The following is a 16951-nucleotide window of genomic DNA, read 5'->3' on the forward strand; positions in this document are numbered from 1 at the left end:
CCTGGCATAAACTAATCTCTAGCTGATAGAGGTTAGAAAGAAACATCTCCTTGTGGGCAGGTTATTGCATAACTGGCCATTATGGGGTTTTGTGCACCTTCCTTTAAAGCTGGTTTTGGCCACTGTCAGATACAAGATATCACACTAAAATGGGCCACTAGTCTGAGCCAGTGTAGCAATTCCTGTGTTCCTTTATGGCTCAGAGACACTAGCTCCTAATTGTTGGTTAATGGTAATAAGGTCTGGCAAAGGAGGTCTGGGAGATATCACCTTGCTGGTTCAAATTCACAGCTAATATCATTAAAGATGAAGCTGGACAAGAGTCTTATGCCATCCCTGCTCTGCATGGGCCACGTGCATGAAAGTCCAGCCAAATTATTCAGCATGGTACATAAAGCTGAAGAGGCTTTAATCCTGCCACTGGCTGAGAAAGACAATCACAGCTGCCAACAGAATTCTCAGCCATGTCTGCATAACTACTGCCCCAAATTCAACGCGAGTCTAAAGGAGCGTTACACTGTTACCATTCCTTTTCCACACTGAGGTGCCATGTCTTTTCCATCTCTAACTTCAGTGACATCCAGTCATACTGGATCACAGGGCCGGCCCACAACATTTTGGCACCTGAGGCGGGGAGCTCAAATGACGCCCCCATGCCCCCTGGCTTGGGCCGAAACTTTGATAGGTATCAATTCTGCCTTCTTCCTGTCTGCTCCTCTCATGGTACTGCTCTGCTACCTACCCCAGTAAAGGAGAACCAACTTAAAATGCCTTGTTCAAAAATTTTAAGTAACACTTAACTTTCAAACGCCTGAACAGCAAATGTAACTTTTCTTGTCTGGCATTTTTATCTGTTTGAATAATCAAAGTGGTGCTTTCCGTGCCTTCTTGGTTGCAAAGATTTGAACTGCTTCCTGCTGAAGGTCCACAGTCTGGGCCAGCTCATGCTCTATTGAGATGGTTGCAAGGCTGACCAGCCTCTCCTGTGTCATTGTGGAGCGTAGATGTTTTTTATTAACTTCAGCTTGGAGAAGCTGCGTTCTCCTGTAGGATTCATACAAGGTTCATGCGCTTGGCAACATTCAGGGCACACCCGGAGTGTTGTGTAGGAGCTGTGCACACACAGCTCCTCTCAAGGGCATGAACCTTGGAATCTCGCCCAGATGACATGAACCGTGGGAAGCCTCCCAGGACTGGGCTCAAGGCCCGAGAGCAAGGAATGCGGTAGATAGAAATTGGTAAATAAGAATGTTAAACAAAGCCAGTGTATTCCTTTTATCTGTTGGAGAATGTAATGCGTGGGGGGAGAGAAAAGAATAAAGGAGAGGGTGGAAAGCTGACAGGCAGAAGTCTGTTGGCAGACCAGCTTGCTTGCTTGCTTAAAGCTCTGTGCTGTCTTGTCATTGAACCGCAACAACTGGCGCCCAAACGTGGGGCCCTCAGCACTCACCTCGCCCAGCAAGGGTTTCAGACGCGTCACTCATCCGCTTCGCGGATCCCGGTGAGTATTTTTCATTGTGGTAAGTATGGGAAGCTCCCTCTCTGCTTTGCAAGTGCAACACCGCAGTGAGCTACAGTATTTGCTGCGTAAGGCTCAGCATGATTGCCCCACTCGAGAACTCACTCTCCTGCTACAGGAGGTGAGTGCCCAATGCCTGTGGTACCCTGAAGCCGGAACCCTTAAGCTAGCGGACTGGGAGCGGTTGGGCCAGACATTGCACAAAGAGCCTCGGGCGCCCGTGCAGGCTTTACATGCCTGGCACCTCTGCCGCGACGCGATACAGCGTGTCGCCTCAGACAGGCCCTCCCTCGCGGGGCTGATGTTCTCACCACTCCCGTCCGCTCCTGCAGCCATCCCTCCCGCTGCTTCGCCCCCAGTGCCTCTATTACCACCGCCTCCCTTGCCTTCCCCACCGGAGCCGGTGTGTGATTACCATCCCCCCATGGGGCCCCATGCTCCAGGGCCCCCCGGGGGGTCGTCCGCATCTGCTCAGGGGCTTTCGCTGGTGCAACAAATGGTTCACTCAGCGAAGACTTGCTCAGATATTACAGCAGAGGAGCTGGCTGATCTGGTCTCAGTTTGTCCGGTGACCTGGCAGGATGATGGCCAGGGCAACCAGGTTGCAAACTGGGTCAGTTTGCCTTACTCGGTGATCAGAGACGTAAAGAAAGCGATTCGCGAGTTCAGCCTGACTAGCACGTATGTACGGGGTCTCATTGAAGGGCTAGGTACTGGGTACACTCTGATCTCTGAAGATTGGAAGGCGCTGTTGCGCATGATGCTGACGCCCAGTCAGTATGTTATTTGGCTTAGTGAGTATCGGCAGATGGCGGAACGCCAAGCCCAGGTATATAGAGAGCAAGGTGTCACTTATGAGCACTTGGCAGGGGAGGGCCAGTTTGCTACTGTTCAGATGCAGTCTCAACTCCCTCAGGCTGTTTTCCCCATTATTTTCACCTGCACCCAGCATGCTTTCTGGAAGGTCCCGGATTCAGGCAAGCCTACCAAAAGCTTTGCCAGTATCCGTCAGGGTGCATCAGAGTCCTTTATGGATTTTACCAACAGATTGCAGGAGGCTATCCTCCGACAGGTGGATAACCCTGTGGCAGCTCAGGAGATCCTGTTAAAAATGGCGGTTGAAAATGCGAACGAGGATTGCCGCCATGCTCTCCAGGCGGCACAAACTGCTGGCATTCTAGAGCTGTCGGACGTGCTGCGGGCGTGCCAAAACATCAGCACACAAGCACATAAAGCTGGGGTTCTGGCCGCCGCCCTGCGGAAAAGCGAGAAGGAGGGGAAGCGTTGTTACCACTGTGGTAAGGAGGGTCACTTTCAGCGGGAGTGCCGCTCATCGACGGCACCCGCCCGCCCCTCAAAGAAGTGCCCAAAGTGTCGGAAGGGCTATCACTGGGCTAATCAGTGTCGTAGCGGGTCGGGAAACCGCACAACGGGTCTCCCCCGAACCCAGGGCCAAACAGGGGTGTTTCCCACTCAGACAACTGTTCCTCTGCCTTAAAATCCATAGACTCCATGAGGGAGGCAACTACCGGAAGTGCAGGGCTTGATTTGATTATGCAGGAGGACGCTGATTTTCAGTTGCCAGGGGAGGTTTGCGCCATACCTACCCAGGTGACGGGACCTCTCCCGGCCGGATTTGTAGGTCTGGTTCTCCCTCGCTCACACGCTGGGAAACAGGGTTTTTTTGTCATCCCAGGGGTCATTGACGCCGATTACACTGGCGTTATTAAGGTTCAGGTGTGGACCCATCTTCCGCAGTCGCTCCCGCGTGGACGGTCAATTGTGCAATTGATTTTAGTCCCCTATCAGGTGCCAGCCGCAGAGGATCGAGCCCGGGGCGGGAACAGCTTTGGATCGACGCTGTCTCAGTTGCCGTCTCACAACACGTCCTCTCCACTTGTTGCTCTAACAATGTCGCTCTGCCCCTTGAAACCTCAGTTAACACTTCTCTTAAATAATGTTCCTTTTACAGGGCTGGTGGACACTGGAGCTGATGTTACGGTGATTTGTGATCCGGAGTGGTCGGTCAGTTGGCCAACAGTTCCTTCTAAAGCGTTGTGGGGGATCGGGGGTAGCAGACCCAAAGTTTGTCTTGGGTCACGGTCTCTAAACCAGGAGGCCGTGCCCTTGCTACAATCCGCCCTTTTGTGCTCCCTGTCCACCTCAATATTTGGGGCCGTGACTTACTTGTAAAGCTGGACACCACCCTCAATATTAATATATAATGGCCCAAAATCCTCCCTCACCCACCTTGCCATCCGCATTACCATTGGTATGGCAATCCTTAGAGCCCGTATGGATTGACCAGTGGCCCCTCCCCCTAGAAAAGCTGAAAGCGCTTCATTCATTTGTACAACAACATTTGCATGCACAGCGCTTGGAGAGCTTCACTAGTCCTTGGAATTAGCTGCTGTTATTTTGGCCTTTCAACTTTTTGCTGATTGTCCCTTTAATTTGATCGTGGACACGCATTATGTTTATTAGGTAATTGATCATTCACCCCTTGCCCACATTACCCCTCAGGTCGATGCGGACCTTCTTCGCCTGTTTTGTCCTTACAGTATCTCCTCACCACTCGTAATTTCCCTTATTTTGTTGCTCATATTTGCAGTCATACCCCTCTGCCTGGGCTACTCACTGAAGGCAACGCGCGCGCTGATCGCGCATTACATGGTCAGGTAAATTCCCTTTTTTCTGACCCCATTGAAAGCCATTCCTTTTTTCATCAGTCTGCCTCTGTCTTGGCCCGACAGTTTCACATTCCTGCTGATCATGCACGTTCTATTGTTCGTTTCTGCCCCCACTGTGCCGCTGCTGCCCCTACCTTTTCTTATGCTGTTAATCCCAGAGGTACCGCAGCGAATCAGCTGTGGCAAATGGATGTCACTCACATGCCACAATTCCGCCCCTATTCGTTTTTCCATGTTTTATTGATACCTATTCGGGATTCCTCTGGGCGACCCCACAGCGGGGTGAAGCCACTCCCAAAGTTATTCACCATTTGCTAGCCTGTTTTGCTGTGATGGGTCGCCCGAGCCAGAAAAAAATGGATAATGCCCCAGCCTATTGCTCCACAGCCCTCTCCACCTTTTGTCCGTCTCAAACACGGGATCCCTTATAATTCCACAGGCCAAGCTATTGTTGAACGTGCAAATTGCACGCGAAAAATCTTGCTTGACAAACAATTAAAACAAGGGGAGCTGCATCTCTGAACCTTAGGAGACATTCAGCAACAAATGCATATCCTTTTGTTTACTTTAAATAATTTAATGCTGAACGCAGGTCAGCAGACCCCCACGGATCGGCATTTTCGTAAGTCTGAGGTACTGGAAAGACCGCGTGTCTATTACCGTCAGCTGCCCGATCTGCAATGGTTGGGCCCAGTACCTTTAATTACTTGGGGTTGGGGATATGCTGCTGTGTCTCTCCCTGCAGGACCGTTGTGGGTTCCGGCCCGGTGTGTGCGACCAGCACTGAAACAGCATGGCGTGGCACCAGGGGCTATCGAACCCCATACCGGAGTTTCAGCTGACCTTGGAGAAGAATGCGGTGCCTCCCGGGTCGACAACGGCGGGACGGAAATGGAGGAGGCGTAGCGTCCCAAGCCAGCCCGTGATACGGGGAGCAGTAAAAGCATTGGTCGCCGCAGCTCAACGAAGACTGGCAGCAAACCAACAGCCAGAGACTCCTGAGACTTTGTTTGTGGCAATTCTCGCCCAAATTACTGCTAATTCTGTATTGATTGTATGCCTTTTGTGCCTGCTATTTCTTGTATGGGTTGGCTCGGGAGCGCTTTCTCCGTTACGGGCCCGAATGACATATAACCTATGGGAAAGATTGGCTTCAATAGCAAATGTTACCCTCTTTTGTTTATCTGATTTTGTAGCAGCTGAAGAATTGTTAGGTATGTGCCTTATTCCAGTATGTCATCACCCTGAGGAAATTGGGAATGAGATGATGCTCGCTGCTTACGCGAACCTCTCTTCCCAGTACTCTAGCATGGCTAATTGGGGCCCGGCCAATTACACTTTACCTTCTTAAGCTTATTTTTTGCTGTTGCTGTGTGCAATGTATTTCCTTTTTGTTAAGGCTTTGTCGAGACCCGCCCTGGCAGGCTCCACGAGTTATGACCTCGTCTGTCCGGGAGTTAATTGTCTTGCAAAAGCAAATTTATGGCTACCATGAGATGGCAGAGCACAAATAAACAAAAAAGGAGGGGATGTAGGATTCATACAAGGTTCATGCGCTTGGCAACATTCAGGGCACACCCGGAGTGTTGTGTAGGAGCTGTGCACACACAGCTCCTCTCAAGGGCATGAACCTTGGAATCTCGCCCAGATGACATGAACCGTGGGAAGCCTCCCAGGACTGGGCTCAAGGCCCGAGAGCAAGGAATGCGGTAGATAGAAATTGGTAAATAAGAATGTTAAACAAAGCCAGTGTATTCCTTTTATCTGTTGGAGAATGTAATGCGCGGGGGGAGAGAAAAGAATAAAGGAGAGGGTGGAAAGCTGACAGGCAGAAATCAGTTGGCAGACCAGCTTGCTTGCTTGCTTAAAGCTCTGTGCTGTCTTGTCATTGAACCGCAACATTCTCCACTGGTAACTGTTACAGGAAGTGTTAAAAGTATGCGCAGAGCAACAAAAGCATTTGGAAAGAGGGTGGTCATTTTATTTGTGCACATATATTCCAGAACAGCCTTTGGAGTTGATCCTGCTGAAATGTACCTTGAAAGGGCTTTAAGTTCATCACCTAAATCCCTCGCATCAGTATCGCGCATGTCATCATGTGTCAACACGGGTGGCAGGTTTGTAGAAATTTTGGTGGTGCCCAGAACCTCCCCCCCCCAACTCTGCCCTCCCACCTGCCTAAGGCTCTGGGGTGCAAAAGGGGTGAGAGGTTGGGCTCTGGGAGGGAGTTTGGGTGGGGGAGGGGGTCTAGGGTGTAGGCTCTGGGAGGAGTTTAGGTGCTGGGTGCAGGATGGGGCAGGGGGTGGGGGTGCAGGAGGGAGAGAGGGGTGCAGGCTTTGGGAGGAAGTTTGGTGATGGGAGGGGATGCAAGCTCTGGGAGGGAGTTGGGGTGGGAAGGTATGCGGGGATGAGAGGTTTGGGGTGTGGCTGGGGGCTCAGGGCTAGGGCAGAGGGTTGGGGTGCTGGGGGATGAGGGCTCTGGCTGCGGCCAGGGCAGAGGGTTGGGGTGAGGGCTCTAGCTAGGAGTGTGGGCTCTGGGGTGGGGCAGGGCTGGGGATGAGGAGGTTGGGGTGCAGGCATGCTGCCCCGGGGCTGGGGCCAGAGAGAAGGACTCTCCCCAGCCCTTTCCCTGGCGGCAGCAGTGAGCTCTGGGTGAGGGCCCCCCCCACCCTGGCAGCACACTCACCCCACACCACTGTCACTGCACGTGCTCCTAGGGCCCATCTCAGGTCCAGGAAACCCCCTCGCCTCCCCTGTGGTGGGTTCTGGGGGAGGGGGGCTGCCATCACATGTGCCCCTCCTCCCCTGCTGCCCCTCATTATAGCCTCAATGGGGGTGAGGGATGGGGCTGCCCCTTGCCCAGGAGAGGTGACTGCAGGCCGGGGGGAGGCCCTGTGCTGGTGGAGGGTGCTGCTGGAAAAGGGAAGGGTCCAAGGCAGAAGGGAAGGGTCAGGGTCAGCCTGCCCTGCCACCATGGAGTGGGGGGCACTAGGACCCTGCGGCGGCAGTTGATGCCAGGAGCCAGCAGAGCGGAGTCAGGAGTCAGCGTGGAGCTGCAGGGGAGAGGCAGGGATGAGGCAGGGATGGTCCAGTCTGGGGGTGGCATGTGGGGGCAGGAAGTCAGGGCCAGAGGACACTTGGGAGAGGTGCGTGGGGTGGCAGGCGGGGCTGGGGGAGAGACCTGGTCCCAAACATTGGTAGAGCCGGGCCCCTGGGCCCTAAATATTGCTAGAATCCGGGACCATGGGCCCAGACAACTTGCCGCCCCTGTTTGTGCCCTGCATTGCTGGTTAGGTCTTCTTCAGGTATAGTGAGGAGTTTTGGAATATCATACAACATCCCAAATATACTATTCTGTTCCTTTAGCTGCATGAAATGTTCTTTAGCTGACTGTATTGCACAATCTAGCACCTGGTTAAAGAATTCAACTTTGAATTGTTGTTTGGGGTCTCTTATGGGATTATCCTGTGCCTCGTAATCAAAATGTCTTCTTCTTTGGTGACTCTTGTATTCTTGAATGGGTGGGAAAATAGCTTCAGTGTGAAGTTCCTCTACCAACTTCTGTGCACTCTTCAGACTGTTTTGAAATCCCTCATCTGGCCGGTAAGACTGTAAGTATGACTTTGCTTTCTCCAGTTGTTCCATTGCTCCAGATATATCAGGGTCAACACCATGGAGCCTCTTGCTTACAACATTTATTTCAAACAGTAAGTCATGCCACATCACTAAGCCACACAGAAATTTGAAGTTATGTATGTTTCTGGTGATTCCATTTCCCTCTGCCACTGTTCTCCCACAAACAGTTCCTGTCCTAGCATTATCCTCCATAATGGCAACTATGGCATCATCTGTCTTCCCAATTTGGTGTTTGATAGGCTTTATCGCCTCCACTCAACTTTCCCATCACGTGCCACTCAGTGGTTTCAGCATCAGAGAGGATGTTCCCAGATGTTGCTTCAAAATTTGCCATCAATAAGTTGATGCCAAGAGAAAAATACATCGATGCTTTGAATTACATTAAAAAATTCAGCAGCCTCACTAGAAGCTGATGCTGCATCACTGACCAGTAAGTTCAATGAATGAGAACTGCATGGGACAAAAAAAGCTCGAGGGTTTAACTCTCGGATCTGTGTCTGCACTCCTCTGTTCTTTCCTCTCATGTTGGCACCATTATCATAGCCCTGACCTCTCATGTCAGCTACCACAATTCCCGTATCTTCCAGTTTTTTAAGAAGCACATTTGTCATACCAGCTCCTGTAGTATCATCAATGTCAATAAATTCTAGAAAATGCTCTCTGACATTCACCATTGCAGGGACATTTTCACTAGGTTCTGTTGTTGTTGATACAAAACGTACCATTAAAGTCATTTGTTCCATATGGCTGATGTCAGGTGTGCAATCCAGAATAACAGAGTAATAACTTGCTGACTTCAGATCTGCCACATTCTTCTGTTTGACTTTTGTTGCCAGTAACTGTATGATCTCATTTTGAATTGTTTCCAAGATAGTGGTGTGTGTACGCTTCTTGGGTGGTGACTCTTCTTAGATGCTCCTGGAGTACAGCATCAAACTTAGCCATCAGCTCCACAATTTTAAGGAAGTTTCCATTGTTTGGCACATACAGCTGGTCTGAAGTGCCAGGCAGTGCTAGGTTTTGGGTAGCAAGCATTCTCACAATGGCAATGAGCCTTTTCAGAACATTTTGCCGGTAAAGAGACTCTGATGCAATCTTCTCTTGATGCTGATCATCTATGGTGGCCTTTAACCTTAGTCTCCTCTCAAGCTCTTTCCACCTATGGAATGTTCTCTGGTGATTTGCTGCCTTCTCATGGCATGCCAGATTTCTAGCCAGATTTTTCCAGTCCTTTGTTCCTGTGGAACTCAATGTGGCTGGAACATTAGACTGGAAGAGTTTGCAACAAAAACAGTATGCAGCATTTTGGGTTTTTGAGTAGATAAGCCATGGCCTCTCCACTTTGTCACCATTGGGGATTTCACGCCAGTAATGTGTTGGATGGAAACTTCTATTTTCATTGTCTTTGGGGAACATGAAGTTTTTCACTTGCTGTGGCTCATGCAGTACAAGGAAGTCCCTCAGGCTACTGCTCAAGTGGGTCCACAGTCCTAGATCATCTAGACTTAAGGAACTAAACTCAGCAGCAGCTGTTTCTTGTGCCTCCACCACACTCTTCTCTGATCTATACTTTTCTTCAGGAATGTGCATGGTTACATCCATTTGAGATGGAGATATGGATGCTGCAGTAGCTGCCAGGTCACCTGCACTCCAGCTAACTGGAATATCAGGCATTGCCTCACCACTCATGTCCTCACTGGGGCCGGAAGGCTGACCGAGAGCATTTGTGTCTATGTATCTCAGGAGAGCGCCTTCCTGCTTAGATAGAAAAGCTTCCTTTGCTTTCTTTCTTTTTCTGAATGCTGCCCCAGAGGGGTGTTTTCTTCTTTCACTCATGACTGCTGTTCTGTGCCAACTATAGTGGCTCTCAACACTCAGTTGAAGGGGACAAATAAGCAAGCTGGTAGCATGGCCTGAATGAGGGAAGATATCAGCATCTTAAGGGCCTAACTGGCTCCTGCTACTTCAGCTGACTGCCTGTTCTCCTCAAGTGCGTTCAGGGAAGCAGCAGGAAACAGGAAGCTCCCTGAGAAGCTGGTGTTAATCAGTCCAGGCTCCTGGGGGTGCGAGAGAGGTACATAAGAGGCTCCTCCTCCTCCTCTCTCTCCCTGCAGCTCCTGTTGCTTTCTGTTATTCCCTCTCACCTTTTCTCCTGCCTGCCTGATATGTCTCTTGTGCCCTCCTTCCTCCAGCACAGCACCCCACCATCTCTGTGCATCTAGAGCAGAGAGAATACATATGCACCAGCAGCAGACACAATTTTCTACACTCTGGGTCCTAGTGGCACCCCCCCCCCCCAAAAAAAAAACAAAACAGTCTGGCACCTGAGGCAGCCGCCTCAGTTCGCCTCATGGTAAGGCCAGCCCTGCTGGATCAGCATGTTAGTTGAATGTTTCTTCAGAAGTGATCATCAATGAAATAGTGAACAATATTGAGATTTTTTTTATCCCCCTCTATATTACAAAATGGCTAACGTTTTTCAGGAAAACTATTCAGGTTGTACTGATGTGTTAGCCAGTGCTGACCTGTGAGGATTAATCTGTTTTAAACAGTAGATGAAAGCCATTCTCAAGCCTAAATGACTTAATTCAGTAAACCGAACACAATCCAAGGTTGACAGTGACTACAAACCGATAGTGGCCATCCGATAGCAAGTTGGTAGCCTGTCTGAAGTGAGTCTGGTGGCCTCCTAGCCAGGCTACCCAGGCTTGAGAATCTTTTTAAACTGGTTTTCAACCACTGTTTTATGTTGTATTGATGTTGGCAGGCTGCAGCCAGCACCCTGGTGTAACCTGAACTGTTTTACAAGATTGCTTCCTGAAAACCATTTTAGGATGTAGCCAATTTCCTAGTTTAGGCTGTGCCTTAGATCTCCATTATTAGGGTTTAGAATTATCAAACAAGTCAGTTCACATCTCTCCAAGTAATTGTTTGTCAACAGACTAAGGTGGAATTGCATGGGTTCTCGTTTGTAAGGTTTTTTCCCAACCAGTAAAACTGGTTGTTTATTTTTAAAATGTAAGCTTAAATTCTGTGGGAAATTGTGTGTCCACCAGATTAGTACCTGAATGGTGTTCCAGCTGGCTATGGCTCAAGACCTACAGTTAAAGCAGCTATAGAGCTGAAATTAATTACAATATTTTCTTTCGCATCCTGCATGATTTTTCTGATGCCTTTCCTCCCAAAACTGTTAAAATATCCTATGCTACATGGTCCAGACTCTTGAACTTTGGGAACTATCTATTCCTGTAGAATTTAAGAATAGTTTTCTACTATCTTGATGGCAATGTACTACATCTGCAATGTTGACATAGAAAGGCATTAGCCAAGTTGGTCTCTTCTGAGGAATTAGATTTGGTCTCTTATGTTATTTAACGTATTGCTGGAAAACTGTGTGAATGGCTTTAAAATACAACAGTTTAAGATCTGTTTCCTTAAGCCAGGCCAATGTCTCTAAACAGAACTAATTTGAAAGCAAGTGCACTATTTTGTCTTCCTTATCAAATGTGATTTCAAAATGCATTTTCTGGGACTGTGGTAAGAAAGAAATTAATAAAGCAGAAAAAAAAGCTGACACCACTTACATGCCCTACGCGTAAACACAATGGCAGCAAGGAGAGGCACATGCCCACCAATGATCAGCATCAAACCTAACACTGTACCAACTGAAAGATTTTCTACAACTCTTTATGGAAACAGAACAATTTTTCCAGCATATACGAAAATGCCAAATCCTTGACAGGATAATGAGTTAAGTAGCATTGCCAATCATGAACTGTCTCCATTGGTGTGACTAAACTGCACTGACATCCAAAATATGGCTAAAAGCAACAACAAAAAGAATCCCCTTCGCTCTTTCTGGGAGGGAAAATAAAGCTATGAAGTGAAAAATTTATATCTGATAGCAGAATGCAAGCTAACTATTGCTACGTATTGCTTAGCTTGCTTAGCTTATTGCTTTTAATGTAGTGCAGCACTTATTGCCAGAGTGGCGAGGAGCTTATTTGCAAATTTTGAACATTTGGAGTTCAGTTGGGTTGGATGAAACCAACGATTTCATTCAGGGTTTCTCCCCTATACCCCAGCACACTAGATTTAAGATGCCATTCAATTTAAATTATACCCAGTTGCAGGCTAATAGTGCACACACTATTGTAATTTAGTGTTTCTCAACACTGGAATGAAAATGCAGAAGAACAGCATGGACTCAATTCAGGACTGCCTCTCAAAAGCCCTAATATAAGAGCTCTGTCTTTTTTAAAGGAGTACAGAAGTTATTTTGCTCAGTAATTATATCTTGGCTGATGAAGCTGGAGTTGCCTCTTCTGATTAGACTCTGCACTTTTCTTGGATTAATACTTGTAAAATCCTACATCAGCAGAAAGAGGTTTAGTGAATAAGCTACAAATGACAGCCCAGCTCCTCAACTGGTGAAAATCAGTATAGTTCCTTTGACTACACATTTACAAGGTACACCAGCTGGTGATCTGGGCCAATATATTGATCATGATAATAGCATGTTATTGTAGCCACTGAACCTTCTATAACTGATCCAGAACTTTTTCCCTGAGTTAAGATCATAAATCCCAGCTACTCACAGACTGTATTACTGATACTCAAAAGTATTAATTACTATGGCAGTGCAATCTGGAGAACATTCTTGTTAGTGGAATCTGTAAATATGGAGACAGTAATGCTATTTATGTTTCCAGGAAATAGAGATTTTCATGCACATTAACATTTTCTTAAAGAAAGCCTACTTTTGTCCAGCTTCTCCTTGGCCTGCACAAGGTCCATATTTGTAAGCATAAACAAGTCGAGGGATGAAATCTGAAGTCACAGCTACAACAAATGCATTTGTGATAACAGAGAGAATTCCAATGCCTTCCAGAATTCCATACCAAATTCCTATCCAATATAGAAAATGTTGCATTAGTTTCAGGGAAGACAATTATTAAAGTAGTTTAAATATTGCATGCAACGTGCCTGGGAATTCTTGGCTTTTCCTATCTCAGTCATTTTGCATGTTCCTTTCTGAGCCATGCAAGCATCAACATGTGTATTTATTTAAATGTTAGGAGACATGTGGGCCTAGCACTAGATAATGTCACAGCTGGATTTTTTCCTGAGGAAGCAATGGTGCTTGCAATGATATACAGGCTGACAGAATGAACCCATCATTACATAGTACTAGAGTGAGGTCTTCCAATTGGTGAGCAGGCAAAATGCCATCCCAGCAAATGAGCATGAATATAGCTAGCCAAGCCACCATTTATGTTCATCATGCATGAATAGTGAGGGCATGAATCTTAGCCAAGAACATTGATATAGCGGTTCTTCCTGAGGTTCCATGCCTATGATGGAAGAGAGGTGTCATTGCTTATCCAGCTCTAAAATACTTTTAAAAAGTAGCAAGCATCAAAGCACTCCTGCACTGTGAGTGCCTTTTATCTTCCATAATGATCGTAGTTTCATTAAGAGGGCGTGCACACAGTGAAAGTCATTAGGAGAACTTTAATGGAACTTAATAAGACAAGACTGAAGGTTTCTTTTTTAACGTTTGATCCATGACATTGCAAAAAAAAAGTGTTTCTTCTTTGGGCATGATTCTTTGTTAAACTATAGTCATTAATAAGTTAGGTGTATGAAAGTTGAACAAATCCGTGAAGCTAGCACAAGAAAGTGGTGGAAATACTTCGTTCAGCCCTATGGTTGCTGTTGAGCTGACGGACGGGAATCAAAGAAGAGAAGTGTATGATGTGAAGAACTGACCTATGTTTAACACCTATGATTGTTTTGGTTAGGGATGATGGGGAAATATTTATGATTAATAAAAACCATGGACCAAACCATTACTAGAGGAACACACCAGTACAATATTCCCCAAAAGATAATGAGACAATCTAAGAATTCTTGGACAGCAAAATACACTGAAATCTGTAGAAGACCATTCTTCTTAGGCGACCTGATTTAAGAAAGCATCTGAAACTTCTTTAAATGCTAGGAGTACAATTTTGCTTATCCATTATTAGAAAACCACCCCCACCAAGCAACTGGTGACTGACATTCCTTTCCTGTCACTTAGGACAGGTTCACAATTTTTCACATTGAAGATGGAGCACTCAAAGAGGCCATACCTTTACCCATGCTTAGTTACTCTGCTAGCAGTCCCACTGAAGCCAACTGTTCATAGAGGCCCTGATTCAGCAAAGCACTTGAGCACATGCTGAAATACTTTGCTGAACTGGGATTGGAGTAAGGTGCTATTCACTGTGAATAAGAGGGTCAGAATCTGGTCATAAATGGATGTTTCCTAAATCTCTATTCTTCAAATTACATTTTAAAATCATAAACATGATTGAATTGTAAGAATGTGAAAAGATTATTTTTTATTTTTTTTTTATTATTTTTTATTATTACCAGCCAGCTAGAGACTAGCCACTCTGAGGAGATTTAGCCAGTAGGTGGAGTCCCCTATCCTTTAGTCAGTCCTGGAAAGTTTGCAATATTCTCAAAAAGAACAGGAGTACTTGTGGCACCTTTGTATATATCTATCTTCTTACTATATGTTCCATTCTATACATCTGATGAAGTGGGCTATAGCCCACAAAAACTTATGCTCAAATAAATTTGTTAGTCTCTAAGGTGCCACAAGTACTCCTGTTCTTTTTGTGGATACAGACTAACACGACTGCTACTCTGAAACCTGGCAATATTCTCAGCACTTCAAAGACTTTTGTAGACATGAGGGTAGTTTTCTCAACCAGGCAAAGGGAAACCTACTTTTGTCTGGGTGAGTAGAAACTGTGCAAAGCTTCTCGGAGATGGAAATTACTTCAATTTGCATCATTTGTTAAATTTCTCTAACTCGTTATTATATTCAAAGTGAACAGCTGCATGCTACTAAGAAAGTGCATCCACCAAAGGAAAACCCAGCAGAGATCACTGAACACTTAGTTTAAAAATCTGGACTGATAAGTCATCCACCAAGTCATTTAAAACCTATTTTCCAATTTGGATTAGTAGGTGATAAAAACAAACCTGCGTTGAATGTTTACACCTTTTTTTTAGGAGCCAAAATTGTGCATTATTTTGTATAATGAGAAAGAGGATGCGAGTCAAAGCTAAAGCTATTAATGATTTGTAACTTTAATTTAAAGTCATTGGGTTCATCAGATGACCAATACTTTGTCTTTAAAGAGACACATAAACAGCTCACCTATATCTTTGGCTCTTGAGGCTAATGGCCGCCTCCACTGTGTGACAAATTTGTATGCATCAAGCCGGATTTCAATAATATTGTTAAGTAAGGCCAGAAGTGGTGCCAGTGGAAAAGCTGCCACAAAGATGGTTGTGAATCCAAACTGAAGAACTGGGAAAGGAAATAAAAGGTTAGTGTTTTCAATACTGTATTTACTTTCAAGATCTTATGCAAAATGCCAGGCTACTAAGATGCCATGTAGCTAGTAAACTTGCTCATTATGAAGTACCATATTATCACTCTGTGGTGCTAGTGGTATCAATACAGCAATTCTTCTTCCAAAAGATCAGCACTAGGGTGAGAGAACAAATGGTTGAATTTCCTGAGAGCTTAGAGAACTATATCTGTGCTCCTTGCTACAGAGAGACAAAAGCTGATGAACTATATGTTTTGAGAGCTGTTTTGTGATCTGTTTAACTGATGTTAATTTTTTTTTTTAATTTCAGCACCTCCAAAAATTAGGCCACTTCTATTTAGGTATCTACATTTTGAAAACATTGATGCAACAGAGTGTAGGGAGTTAACAGGTGAACCTGCATTCCGACACTCACAAGTTCCACTAGAAGAAGCTGATTAGGGTAATTAAAGATAATTAGCTAAGCAGACAGGTGTTCTGGGGGAGCTAATAAGCCAATGAGTCCATCAGCTCAAGACTGATAAGGAGGCATAGAAAGGAGACCTGGAGGGTGAAGGAACAGGGCAAGCCCCCTGCTGAGTCCATCCTCACAGATGCTTCTTTCAGGTCCTGAGGGCCTAAAGCACAGAGGCTATTGTAACTAGTACTGTTGCATGGGCCTGTAAAGTTGTTGGTGGAGGGAACTCAGATAAATGGCTTGGTGGATACACAATCCATAAAAGTCTGAGCCATTTTCGGTGGTGCAAAAAGGCAGGAGCAAAGCAGGCCCTTCTACAGTTGACATAACTGTTTAGGGCCTGCTTCTCAGAGTAGCTGATCTTCCACAGATCTCCTTAATTTCAGTGGAATTGCACCAGTCAAGAGAGGGCTCTATCCACTACATGTGCAGCTCAGTCAAGACAGACAAAAGTCCTTTGTCCTTCATTCGTTTTATGAAAGCAGAGTTCCTTAGAAGCAAGCAATTTTGTAAATATTAGTTAGTAAATGTTAAATATACCCTATCATAGTCACATGCTAGACAGCTGAAAAGTAAGTGCTTTGACATTAAGACCTTATCAGGGTTCAGTAGAATTTGCTTTATAAGGAATAACAATGACTCAAGAAACTATACAGTTGAGGGAATAAGAATTTTGAGGCTGCAATTTAGAGAATATCCCTCTCTCTCCATGAAGGCAGCTAATCAGATAAAACATTTCACAAATGGGAGTTTAGTACATCACATGAGGCATTATTAGAAATATTGCCTGGGTTTGGTTCTTAACAATTCACTCCCAACTCTTCACCTGACTTGTGATAATGGAAATCGTTCTGCAGTTTCTTTAGTTTCATACAGCAGTACTTTGGAGTTTTTAAGTAAACAATTCAGCCCTCTGGGCTTAAAAAAACAAAAAATGAACTGACATTAAAATCTAGCATAAAAGAGTAAAATCGGAACATTTTCATACTCATTTCTAGGTATTCATCAAAGAGTCCATAAGCATTCATAGGCTGAAGATTGTAGTCCTTTTCCCACTGTGGGAAGCTTGCTTTTCTCTGTGAGCCATGTTCTTGTCGTAATTTTCTCCTGGTCCACCAGTTCTGAATTAACCTGCATATTCAAATAAATTGTAAACACCCATTTATTGGTTATTCAGGATTTTAAATTAGAAGCCTTAACACTGGTTAAGTGACTACATAGAAGTCTTGCGTGCATGTGCAAACTGCAGGTG

The 16951-nt window shown here is 45.8% G+C and overlaps 1 protein-coding gene across 9 annotated transcripts in view; it reads right to left on the minus strand.

Moving 5' to 3' along the window:
• ANO4 (anoctamin 4) overlaps positions 1–16951 on the minus strand; it is a 292125-nt gene that overhangs the window by 13486 nt on the left and 261688 nt on the right. For 7 of the 9 annotated variants that reach the window (XM_048835453.2, XM_048835448.2, XM_048835452.2 and 4 more), the window contains 3 exons: positions 16688–16830; positions 15065–15217; positions 12606–12753 (listed from right to left, as the gene is read on the minus strand). In XM_048835453.2, the coding sequence (XP_048691410.1) occupies positions 12606–12753; positions 15065–15217; positions 16688–16830 (444 nt within the window). The remainder of the gene's footprint in view (positions 1–12605; positions 12754–15064; positions 15218–16687; positions 16831–16951) is intronic. The other 2 variants (XM_048835454.2, XM_048835456.2) reach the window with 2 other exon arrangements.

This window comes from Caretta caretta, chromosome 1, assembly GCF_965140235.1.
Source record: "Caretta caretta isolate rCarCar2 chromosome 1, rCarCar1.hap1, whole genome shotgun sequence".
Lineage (NCBI taxonomy): Eukaryota > Metazoa > Chordata > Testudines > Cheloniidae > Caretta > Caretta caretta.